This window comes from Nansenia antarctica (assembly GCF_963989245.1).
Source record: "Nansenia antarctica genome assembly, chromosome: 12".
In the NCBI taxonomy this organism is placed as follows: Eukaryota; Metazoa; Chordata; class Actinopteri; order Argentiniformes; family Microstomatidae; genus Nansenia; species Nansenia antarctica.
In genome coordinates, this window is record NC_137682.1 from 18,859,135 (window position 1) to 18,872,197 (window position 13,063).

At 44.2% G+C, this 13,063-nt stretch overlaps 1 protein-coding gene across 1 annotated transcript in view; it reads left to right on the forward strand.

The window, feature by feature from the left end:
* Positions 1-13,063, forward strand: part of dok6 (docking protein 6) — a gene marked incomplete at both ends in the record, with an annotated part of 43,028 nt that overhangs the window by 10,853 nt on the left and 19,112 nt on the right. The window contains one exon of the mRNA XM_080543285.1: positions 9,702-9,809. Coding sequence (XP_080399411.1) covers positions 9,702-9,809 — 108 coding nt within the window. The remainder of the gene's footprint in view (positions 1-9,701; positions 9,810-13,063) is intronic.

Below are 13,063 nucleotides of genomic sequence, written 5' to 3' on the forward strand. Positions count from 1 at the left end.
AGCTAACACCTGCAACATGCAAAAAAAAAAAAAAAACAAGGTTCTGTCTGACCCAGGTGTCTCTGAACAACACTTAATTCACATTGTGTTCATATGATAATGAAGTGGTCAGCGAATGTTAATTAGAATAGTCAAGGGTTCGAGCTGCATCATCAGACAGGAAGCCTTTCATCCCTTTTCTATTGGAACTGTTCCCTTTGAGGCTACGGTCGGTCACTTCAGAAGCTCTTCACTTGCTCCCCCATACAACAGCCCACACCTGCTTAGCGTAGCCTATGCTAATTGGTCTCTAGGCTAATAATAGTGATGCTAAGATATCTGTGCTAAGAGTCTCAGTGGTGTTATGGCCTATATTACAAACAGGTCCAATTGGGATGTTTGTGTACTAAGAATGTGGAATAAACGGCACGCTACTAGTCTCTTATTCTAAGCTGAGGCAGGCTCTGTCCCTCTTTAACCCCTGAATACGACTAGCTTAGATGTGTTACGAATCCTTACAAGCTATAATGAACGAAGGATGATGAATGCACAAAATTGATGTGCCTTGTTTTGTTTGTGTGTGTTTGTGTGCTGGGTCTGTATACACCGGTCTGTCAAGCCCAGGGTATTCTTGCATAGTCAAATCCCTCTTTGTCTGCGTGTTATTGTCCGTGAACACAACGCTTCGGCTTCATCTACGTAGATAGATTAAATGGAAATTGCTCTCCGCCCCGGGATTGCTGACTAAAGCTGTAATACTGAGAGGCTTGGATAAGGGACGTTTTAAAGAGCAGGCAATTGTCATTATGATGACTGAGAGCAAAAATGCCTCCACTGCCAAACTATTTTAAATATCCTCTCCCTCAGAAGGAAGTCTCTCGCATGAAATAGTGTACTGTCGCTAAGCTAGACAACACAGGTCATCTTAAGTGGAATCAGTAGTCTCATGGGGGAGTATGTACAAAACCCAAGGTATAACAAAAAGGACATTTAAAAAAAGAATAACATAATATCAGCAAGTCGAAAACAGCAACATATGAAACCCCCCACAGTCTGGAGCTGAGGTGGAGAGGGTCAGTATAGTTTCAAGTTCCTCAGAGGACAACATCACAGACAAACTGCACTGTTCCCTACACATTAACACAGTTATCAAGAAGGTGTGCGCCAGCATCTCTTCTTCCTCACACAGCTGAGGACATTTTGAATGGCCCCTAAGATCCTCACCAGTGTCTATAGGTGCACCACTGAGAGCATCCTGTCTGTCTGTATCACCGCCTGGTATGGCAATTACACCACTCAGGACTGTAAGACTCTACAGAGGGCTGTGAAGACCTCCCCAATCCATCACTGAAGCCACACTCACGGCCCTTAAAGACATCTACACCAACAGGTGGAGGAATGAAGGAGGAAATCCAACAAAATGTATTAAAGACCCCAGCCCACCCCAGAGAAGGACCGCTCACCCTCCTCCAATCTAGCAAGACGGTCCCAGAGGACGAAAAGGTTCTGTGGCACCTTCTACCCCACGGCCGTTAGACCAATGAACGGTCAGCTATCCTGTTAAACACTGACTCTCACACACACACACACACACACACACACACACACACACACACACACATATACACACACACACACACACACCCACACACACACACACACACACACACACATATGTACACACACACATATGTACACACACACACACACACACACACACGCACAAACACACCAGCAACCCTCTCTCTTTCTTATTGTCTTAGAACTGTGATCTTACAGTACATAAAGAAGACTGAATTATAATAGTTTATATTCATACGATAACCAGTAAGCTTTAAATGTGTTAGAACAACAAAACTTTAGGAGATGAACATTTTGGTCTGGGTAAAACAGCCTCTGCTGGATCATTCAGACAGATATTATTGTACTTGCTGTATTTTGCACTGCATAGTATTACCACCTACTTTATATTTTTAATTGCTACTTTTGTATGCTGGTTATAATAACCAGTATTGTATTTGTATTTATAATGTGCAATTTAGTTAGGGTGCATTTTAGCATTTAGTGAGTTATGGTTTATTCTATGTGAGTTTGCTCTATGTTGTATATTGTGTGGTATTGTTGAGGCTCTGTGCAGATCAAGCATTTCACTGCTCTGCTCAGAGTATGTTACTTTGTCTTTAGATAGCAGAGGTGTTGTGATTTGATGATTGCAGCTACAGTAATCAGCCTTTGTCCTCCTTTCTTCCATTGAAAAACAAACAAAACAACAGTGTTGTCAACCCATAGCCCAGTGTTGCCTGTAGTTTGTATTCAACCCTTGGCGATCAATCATGTCAATTGTGATAGCCTGCTATATGCCCAATCCTCATGGGCTAAGAGAAGCAGGGCTCCATGCAGGCATGAGCAATATGCTGGGCTTGTTCTCAGAGCCAAAACTACCCCCCCCCCCTCCTCTCCTTCCTCACTCCACCACACCTGAGAGAGAAACTTCAATATTGACCTACATCTCCTTCAGAATAATTTGGCTGCTATTTTCGTCCTGTGCTTAAGTATGCTCTGCTGGTTGTGATGGCTGGATCGGTACTGTGTTTGACATTTTAACTAATGTTCCCTGCTCCAGGCTACTATGCCCAACATGGGTCACATTCACCCGCCCCCCCCACCCAAGAAAAACTTGGGGAATGCTTTTTTTGCTCCACGTTCTACATTTTGCATTTAAAATCGTAGTGGGGTTTTGTAAGGCTATGGCCTGTACTAAACAGCATAATGATTGAAACCTTATTTGAAATAGGAAAGGAAAGAGACATTTCTTTGAATTAAAGAGCATATACTACGGCGTTGCTTTGTTGCTTTCACTATTCTAATCTATTCACAGCCTTCTGACTAGAAGCCCTATTTAAAAGCATCATTGATCATGGCCCTAATGGAAGGCACCAGCCAAATGCGGTTCTCACTGAAGCCTTGAGTGCCAGGGTTCTGAATGAGGCTATTCTCACTGTAGAGTTAGTCAACAGCTGCTCCCGCTGCTCCGAACTTCAGCTACAGTATGTCTGACTCCTCTTTCTACAGCTACCTCGTTTTCCTTTCTCATCCTCTCTCTCTCTCTCTCTCTCTCTCTCTCTCTCTCTCAATCTCGGTCTCTCTCTCTTTCTCTTTCTCTCTCTTCTCTCTCTCACACAATCTCTCTCTCTCTCTCAATCTCGGTCTCTCTCTCTCTCTCATTCTCTCTCTCTCACACAATCTCTCTCTCTCACCCCCCCTCTATCCCCCCCCCTCTCTCTCTCTCTTTCACCCCTCCTCACACTCTCACAATTTCTCACAATCTCCTCTCTCACACAATCTCTCTCTCTCTCTCTCTCTCTCTCTCTCTTACCCCCCCCCTCACACTCTCTCACAATTTCTCACAATCTCTCTCTCCTCTCTCTCTCTCTCTCTCTCACGCTCATCACACCCTCTCTGCCATGACTAACACCTGTCCCTCTACAGTAGCGATGTGTTATCTCTTCACTAGAAGATAAAGACTGTGCTCTAAGGCGGGGCCCAGCTGTAGCTCCGAACACATCTCCTGTCACCTAATGGTGAGAGAGTGACACAGTATTAAATACGCCGAGGCACAGTTAGCCTTATTATGAGCGATGGGATCCCTATACCAGTTAAACCATGGGGTTATCATTACTTTGATATTATATTTCTGGAAGAGTTTGCCCCATGAATGTTTGATGAGGGGGGTATGCATAGAGAGAGAGAGAGAGAGAGAGAGAGAGAGAGAGAGAGAGAGAGAGAGAGAGAGAGAGAGAGAGAGAGAGAGAGAGAGAGAGAGAGAGAGAGAGAGAGAGAGAGAGAGAGAGAGAGAGAGAGAGAGAGAGAGAGAGAGAGAGACAGAGAGAGAGAACGAGGGGAAGAGAAGGATGCTGTGATTACTTGCTGCTGAGGTAGCACTGCATTACACATGAGGATTTGGAATGGCCCAGATAAAGTAATCTATGATTAACTGGGGCGCGGTAGGCTCTCTACAACGGGAACAGCTGTAGTCAGGGGCGAATTACAAAATTATGGGATGTCCAAACAATTTAGGGGGGCGGGAGGTGTGTGTTGGAACATGGCGGTGGAAGGTGGCGGTTAACGGCTCGCAGGAACCAGGGAAAGGGAGCAGGGGGCAATTAAGTTGGAATTTGTAGTCATCACGTTTACCGTGGAAATACGAGATAGCCTTATGAGCAGTGTGTTTTTGTGTGTGTGTGGGGGGGGGGTGATCGCGATCTCTGCAATGATTGCTGTAGCAACTGTCAGACGGGATAACAAATCAAATTATGAAGATGGACACCGCGGCACCGGCCCGCCGCTGTCTCAAATTGATTGCCAGTACCAGCAGCTGATATTGCAGGGCCCTGCTCTGTCACAGTCTATCAGCACTCATTATCACCAGGGGAACCGTCTACCCTCTGCATGGGTAGGGTAGGACGCCTCTCTCCCTACCGCTGCTTACCACTCAGGTATAGACACCTCCACACTGGCCAGGCTTCATATTACTGTCTGCTGTTCTATTTAAGCTCTATGTTTACCTCACAATTATACAATAAGTGCTAATACCGGTACATAACATAGCCTACATTCCCAGATATTTTACTTCTGTGGATTCATTGAAATGCTCGATGTCAGGGAGAGTTTCTTCACAACAAGACAAGTACAACTTGTCACCACAACATTTTCATGTAAAAAAAAAAAAAAGTTGGTAAATACAATCTGAAATATAGGCTGTAAGATAAAGCGTTTCTTCAATCAAAGTGAGTCTGGCTGACTTTTAATCCTGGCCTTTATGGCTCCTTACCGGTCCCCAGGAAAGGTTGTCAGCAGCGAAATGAAACTTTTTAAGAGAGCATGAATCAGCCTACTTCTCGGCCTCCTGCAGTAGATCTCTCCTATATTTACGTTCCAGCACCTGAGAAGTAATGGTTGTGAGCACACCCTTGAGATATGTGGATTGTATTTCAATATTGAAGGCTGGCTGTTCTCCCCCTGAACTTCCAAGAGCTCGGTATTTTTTCTTTAAGAATGATTACCTGAAGCAGCCTGTCATTGAAAATCATTTTCATGTCTTTCGATTCCGCTCATTCAAAGATCTTCAATAGCGGGCAGAAGTTTTCCTAATGTTCACTCACTGGAGAGTGATTGGACTTTGCATCAGGGGCCACTTACAGAAAATATGGCTATGGTTTTCGGCGTGGAATTATTACTGTGGTTTTAAAGGTGACACACGTTCCAAAGGAGTACTTGCGAGGCCTCTCTGTCATGATTGCAGATCCTATCCTGTCTCATTTCAAACATGATACACCCTGACAATGTTGTCTCAAGGGGGACTTACTCTTGAACATTCAACAATTTCTAATGGGGCACCAGATATGGCTGCCGTTCATATAATTGGCCATTTGAAAAGGGTTGCTTGTTAGTTCCGGTTTTATGACTGAAACTGTCTGTTTTACCCTTTACCATTGTGTTTTATTACATAATCTCAACCTTTTGTCCCATCATTGCTATTTTACCATTGACATTAGATACCCTTTTGAGGTAGGATGCTACAAGCTTTGTCCTGGTGGTAAAGCTTAATAAACACGGCCCTTAGAGTGTGTGTTCCAGAGCTAATGAGCTAACCCTGCCAGACCCTCAGGGGTCTCCCTGTTCCGAGACAGTGATGAAAGGTGAGAGGATCCCTTGGTCAATCCCACACACCTGTTCTGGTGACTCCAGAAAAGATACATTCTGTGGACACATACAGTACTGTACATGCGCACACACACACATACACCCACACGCACACACGCGCGTAAGCACGCACGCACACACACACACGTGCGCACACATGCACACATATACACCCACACACACACACACACACACACACACACACACACTGGGGGGGCTGTGGTGCAGGGGGTAGAGCCGGCGTCTAATGATCGCAAGGTTGGCAGATCGGCAGTTCGAGCCCCGGCCGCATGTCAAAGTGTCCTTGGGCAAGACACTGAACCCCAAATTGCTCCCAATGCAACACCCGCACGCACGCACACACACACGTGCGCACACACACACACACACACACACACACACACACACACACACAAGCTTATCTCAAGGTCCCTCGCTGTGTTCTTCTGTGTTCTTTTGATCAGCTATGGTCTTACTCAGCCAGATTTAACTGCACATAATGAGGCATGACACATAAACTATACTTTGGAGAACAAAAAATTGTGAACGGATGGATCAGGGTCATATCAAAAGAAGTTTCTTCTTCAATTGTTCTGCTCTCATCATAAAACTTGTCATAATGCAATGTTAAAGTTTAATGACCCAATTCAGATTTGCTTCCAAATGGCCTGTAGTAGGTCCTTGCCCCCGAGCATTCCAGTGAATGCATCACGGTGATTGCTTTTCAACCAGACACAGGGTCTGTCATGACGCAGTAGCACTAGCCACCCAAAGACATAATTTAGCATTGTGATGGTAAATGAATCGTTTTCATTCTCAATAGGGCTTTGTGGACGGTGAAATATTTACAATGTATTTGACCTGTCTGTTGTGAAGTGGAGTGAAGAGCCTTGTGATTTGGAACGTCTGGGGCGGTCTGAAAAACAGTGCGGGGCTGACTCATCAAGGCAGGAGGTTCTAGTGATTAATCAGCCATTGAGATTCCAATGATTTCGGTGTGCAATCAGGGGCTATGTGAAAGGTATCGTCCATCTTCAGCCCTGCCCCAACCCCTGCTGAGAAGAGGCAGTTTAACGCTGATATGACTGATTTTTATAGAGTCTATTATGCTGGGGCGTTATGTTATGTGAATCCTTGTCATGTGGTTTCATAAGCCTCTTGGTGCAGTCCATGAAAGGATGCCTCTAGCACACCAACTTTTTTTGTGCTTCCACACAATGGTAATCAGATGACTGCTCTCAAAGACGGGATTACGTTGATTATATTTTCACCAGTTCTGTCGTGATAATTATTTTTTTGTCTTTCTGAGAGGACTGTGGAGGCTCTTTTATTCAGCAGCGAGGGGAGTAACACTGGGCAAGAATGTTCCGGGTGTTCAAATTAGACATACAAGCCAGAAGCCAGTCTCATTCACCTCCCTATGTAATTAAAATCAGTGTAAGAGTCTTCTCTGAATACAGATCCAGTATGCATACCCAAGAATAGGACCTCCCTGACAAAGCGTTTGACATCTGTGGAACAGGCAAAAATGAAGCCATTCCATTCATACCTTTTGTTCTTATTATGCAGAAGCTATCTCACTGAGCCGGCTTTTGTGGTATTATAATTACTTAATCTGTGCACTCTTCGACTGAATGACTTTGTGTGTGTGGCTTCGTTTCACCGCTTAGAAGAGATTCGACGCAACTGTTGATTCGCTTTTTTTTAAGTGGCCATAATGGAGTTGAATAAGATAAACAAAAGAGGATATACAGCAGATGCCATTAAAGCACATTCATTTCCTCCTCTTGCATTTTTATCGAAACGAGACAACGTTTTTAGGGCCTCCTTTTTAAAAAGCACAATATTTTATGGATAAAAATAAATAAATAGATGATTTTTTTTTATCGGCACTGCTTATGGCCTTTTGCTGTTTCCTTATTCACAGAGGTAGCACTTTTCCCTAGATAAGAGTGGCAGGATTATCCTAAGTATCCCGTAACGCATTACATCTGTGTGTTTACCCCTTACTCTATTGTTTGCTGTCAGTATAATGGGTCTGGGCAACACTTAACTGGAACACGGGCCCATCACGGGAAGGCAGATAAGGACCCGGGAATCCACTCCAGTCAATAACCGGAGAGTGCCAAGTTCAGCTTTGCGGTTTCTCTTTATGAAGTACATCAGTACATCCGTTGAGTAAACAAATGAATCCCGGAGACACGATCCCCACACAGGGCTGCCGCGAGGGATAATCGTACATCAAGCAGATTAATATCAGCTGTCTCCAACAGGAAATAAGAAGGATCCGTCCAACGATCCAGAGGCTCGATAACCCTCGGCCTAATAAGGTGCTGGGTAATGCATTTAAATTGCACTCTGTGTGCAATTGGCTCTTTTATGCATTGACATAGGCTGTTAATGGGGGGGAGGTTCCATTTTGGAAGCCCAGCTTATTCCCAGTTGCCATAAAAAGTTTTATATTAGGATAGTAGTACGACGTGGCCGAGAGCCAAGGAGTCTGGGAGCCAAGCGCTTCAGGGAGACGGCCAATCGCACGGACGGCTGCCATCTTTAATGACTGACACCTCAGAGTAGGAGCTAAATTAATCTCTGAACCCAGAATCACATCTTTCCGTTGGAGAGCGACTGAGTGAGACAAGGGATACAGCAGAGACAGCCTTGTGAAGATGTGAGAGGTTAGGATGAAACAGGCTGTTCAGTGTCCTTATGTGTGACAGTGTCTCTAGTGGGGTGGCTGGGGCCCTAGAACAAGAGAACTGAGATCTATCTACATCCTCCAGATAATGGTTATTTAGCTATGCCAATGGTCTCTTGTCCTTCGCGTGTGTCTGTGTGTGTGTGTGTGTGTGTGTGTCTGTGTGTGTCTGTGTGTGCGTGGGTGCGTGCGTGCGTGGGTGTGTTTGTGCTTGCGTGCGGGCGTACATGTGTATGCGTGTGTGTGAGGGATGGAGGGTTTTGTAGAGAGGTTTTCAAAGAGAGTTCTTGAGTGTTTTGAGCCATTTCATTCTTGACCTTGAAGGGGCCCCATGGCACACTTGAGTGGGTGTGTGGGTGTTTGTGTACGTGTTTTTGTGTGTTTGTGTATGTGTGCGTGTGTGTGTTTGTGTGTGAGTGTGTGTATGTGTGTGTGTGTGTGTGTGTGTGCGCACATCTGCACATGTGTGAGCAATAATCTCCAGCTCTTCAATGACCCTCCAACATACTGTACCAGACATTCCCACAATCAATACCCAGAAGTCTGCAGTACCTTGGAGAAATGCATGACAAAGGAGCTTACTACCGCCCCTACTGTGAGCACCTGAGAAATGATGTGTGGCTTGTAGTAGTATCTTGGCTACGCTATGTCTAGATAAATAGGTCTGGACGATAAATAGATGACTACACAAACTGCATGGAGTCTGAATTGACCCAAAGTAAAGCATTTTGTAATGTAGTTATGGATTAATCTAGTCATGCACAGATGAACAGCTGACTGGGGTTTGGTTTAATATCCAAATAGATAAAATAATGAGATAAAGTGGAACATTTGAAAAGGAGATGGGAAAAGTTTATCGTCAGAGACGTGTATTAATGTATCAAATCTGTTAGTTTTTTAATACAAACATCAGAACTCAATTCTCTGACTGTATTGAACACTTTTACCCTGGCACAAAATACCCTTCACAGTGTCCGTTACGAATGTCATTGTTGTTTTTTTCTGTGCATTTCAATAAGGTATCTCCATTCCCAGTCCTCAATGCTCATGTTCCCTGCTGGTTCTCATCCTTGTCTTGCAAACCTTGACTGATTCAAACATAAACTAACTAAACTAATTAACACCCATGCCAGTCAATGACATTGATGAACCTATTAAGTGCTATAGGAAGAGGAAAGACCAGTAAACACTGCAATCTTCTGGTCTGTTAATCTAGTTGTTATACGTTAACCAGCTTCAGATGCTTTGAGGTTCTGGTGGGACTGTTCTACTGTACATTTGGGCTTGTTTCTAAAGGTGGTTCTTCTCCATGGGTTCACAGATCTTCAGGAGATGCTGGTTGGTGTTTAAGAAGGCTTCCAGTAAAGGCCCCAGACGGTTAGAGAAATACCCAGATGAGAAGGCAGCTTACTTCCGAAGCTTTCATAAGGTAAACACTAAATGCAAATGTACATTTAATTCAACCATTATTTATCTAGGCTAGTCTCATAGACATGAAAAGTCTTTTTTTTCAAAGCGCAGCCTTGAATTCCTGTATTCTCCAAGGAAAAGAGAGTTGCGCAATTAGCATCAGCCTTTTGTAATCCTTGTTTTGTTTTTGGTGCACATGGCAATTCACTTAGTATTAGTAACCACCCAAGACCCTATTCAGTCTGAACTAGTAACTGGGTTTGAGACGTAAAACAACAAATGAATTAGCGATGTGTGTGTCATACAGTAAACATTGTTTAGATACCCATATAGCCCAGTGCATGGAATCCAGATTCAATCTTAGCCAGAGGCCAAGGATCATAATTATGTTAGATCCTAGAAAATCCTGTTATAGGGTCTGAATGAATAGGGTCACTACAAACTGTCACTATGTTTTACTGTGAAACATCAGTCAAGCCCCAACTACCCCACTGTTATATGTGTCAAATTGATTATGTCTGAGTATGAAGGATACACCCATGAGACTGAGTCACATTTAGACTGCGGACAAGGCCCGAAAAAAATGCTTATTTATCAGCTCTGACCCTTGCATTAGTATCCACCCATCACAATCTAGTCACAGCCTTCATGTCTAGTCAGTAACAACCCCCTCCACCGTTCCCCAAGCCAGTGTCGCTATTCTCGAGTACTACTTGTATAAGGCTTAAGCGAGAGAATCTTATTACATACTGTATAAATCATGTTTTGTCTTCATCTAAAAAACTGCTACACTTTGGTGTCAGATATTGTAGTTTAGAATCCATTAAGAGACATTTGCTACTTTATCTCGATCCTCTGGGGCCTTTTTCTCCTTTTTGAGGAGGATAATCCTGAATATAATATCTCTCTCCCCGCTTCTTAAGCCCCTTTGAAAATACTCCAATTAGGGCTCATTATCATGGTGGAGGCAGATGATCATAAATGAGTTACACGCTGAACAGCCCACTGTGGTAATCAGAGGAGATTGGAGACCAGATAAGGGGACTGTGACACAAGTTTTTTTTTGATGTGGTCCTGTGTCGTATAGTGTGATAGCTCCTTTAAAAAGCTCTGGAACTGACTGTCTAATACAGTAAGGTTTCAAAAAACCTGACACCGGATCACCTCATGAAGAGACTTTGTCCTTTTTTGAGGTATATGCGTGTGTGGGACTCAAATGTTGGGTATTAAATCTTCTTCAAGTGCAGTGATCCGCACCACCGAACCCAAGTTACCTACACAGAACTCTAGGGTCAGAATAATCCATCAGCGTATGTGTTGTGAATGGAACCGCTTTCTGAGCCCGCGTCATATATCATGCATCACCATTGTCAGACGGAGCCTCCCTTGTGGGGTAACCCCCCCCCCCACACACACACACATACACACACACACACACACACACGCAGCAGCGGGGTGAATGATGACTGCACACATGCACTAGTGCACCTGATAATGCATCGCCACCAAGCTGAGGAACGGTTCCGCCTGAGAGCCTCACACAGAAGGCCTGTTGAGAGGCAAAATGGGCTGCTTTAGACGATTTTCGAGAAACAACACTGAGTGGATTTGTTGTCTGCACTTGAAGGGTGCTGTGGGCCGCATAACTCTTGAGTTGACACTTGTTTACTTGATTTCGGATGCCTCTTGAGTCTTGACAAAGACAACCACAGCTGAAAGTCTTGAGGGTAACAGGTGTGCTCCTTTGCTATGCATGTATAGCTGTTTGAATACTCGGATGAAGGCGTAACCTGGCAAAAATATAACGGTGAAAATAGGGGATGTCCTGCTGTTCTTTTTGATTTTTTTATTATTATAAATAAATTAAAAGCTGCCTTTTCCCGTCATGGGATTTCGTTTTAAGAGCCATATTTTTGTGAGTGAATATGTGCATACTTAAGTGCAAACAACCACTAAACTGTAGAGCACTAACTTTTGAGGGAGTTTATACCAGCTTTTTAAAAAGTTGTACCGGTTGTTAAAAAAAACCAGGGAAGAGCAGAGACAAGTCCCATCACTACTGATTCACTCTGTGCAGCGCACTAACCCCCTGGGGCTGGAACTGTGCTCAAATATCTCTCTCACACACACACATACACACACACACACACACACACAGGCACACACACGCACACACACACACAGGCACACGCACACACACACACACACACACACGCAGAAGCACACGCACAGGCACACGCATACGCACACGCACGCGCACACGCAAACACACACATACACAATACACACACACACACACACACTTACTGTACAGTGTACACCCACACATCAACACACACATACACACACATACACACACACACACACACACACATACACACATACACACACACACACACACACACACACACACACACACACACACACACGGATGACTAAACAGCAAACCCCAGAAAACTCCATAGCTGATGTGGTCTCTCTCTCTCTACTGTCAGTTGTCTGAATTGAGTTCCAGGGGGAAGATAGGAATTTCTGCTTCGCCACATTCTCTTCCTCACATAGAAACTGCTCAGATGTTATCAGTTGGATTTCTTCAGTGGGGCATGTGGGATATGAGTAAAAAACCCAGGTTTCTGCACAGCCTTACTATTACATTTCCTTCTGCTACGGTTGTCAATAGTCTCACGAGATCGTACCCCGCGCGCGCTTGTCACAATACGAACCGCTGATCATATTGCAGCTAACGGCCTGGCATATTAATTTCCTTATAATGTTATCGAACACAGGAAATCTTTTCCTCCCCCACATACGTAGCATGTTATTATGCCTACGCTCAGGGCTTTAACGGGCCGGTTTTACCACTCTACGGGCAGCCAGCCCACCTAATTCATTCCCAACAGTCTGGCACGAGGCCCACCGTTCGCTAGGAGCAGACTACAATAATGTAATGGCCCCCTTATCTCTGGGAGAGGGAACACAGAGTGTATCGTGGAATAAAATGGCCCATGAATGCAGAAGATATTCAATTAAATGTAATCTTCTCTCTTTTTTTCCGTTTCTATTTGATCACTACCCGGAGTAAAATGATTTAGGTGCTTTTGATTCTCATCCTCTGTATCGATCGGGAACTTCAGTGGTCGTGACCAAGGTGAAGTAGTGGCCCCGATCACTTCCTTGTTTAAGTAGGGGGTCAGAACCCCCCTGAATATTAAATTCCCGTTTAGGGAGATTTCAAATGATAAATCTTAGCTTGCGCTTCTTGGTTTGGTGCAT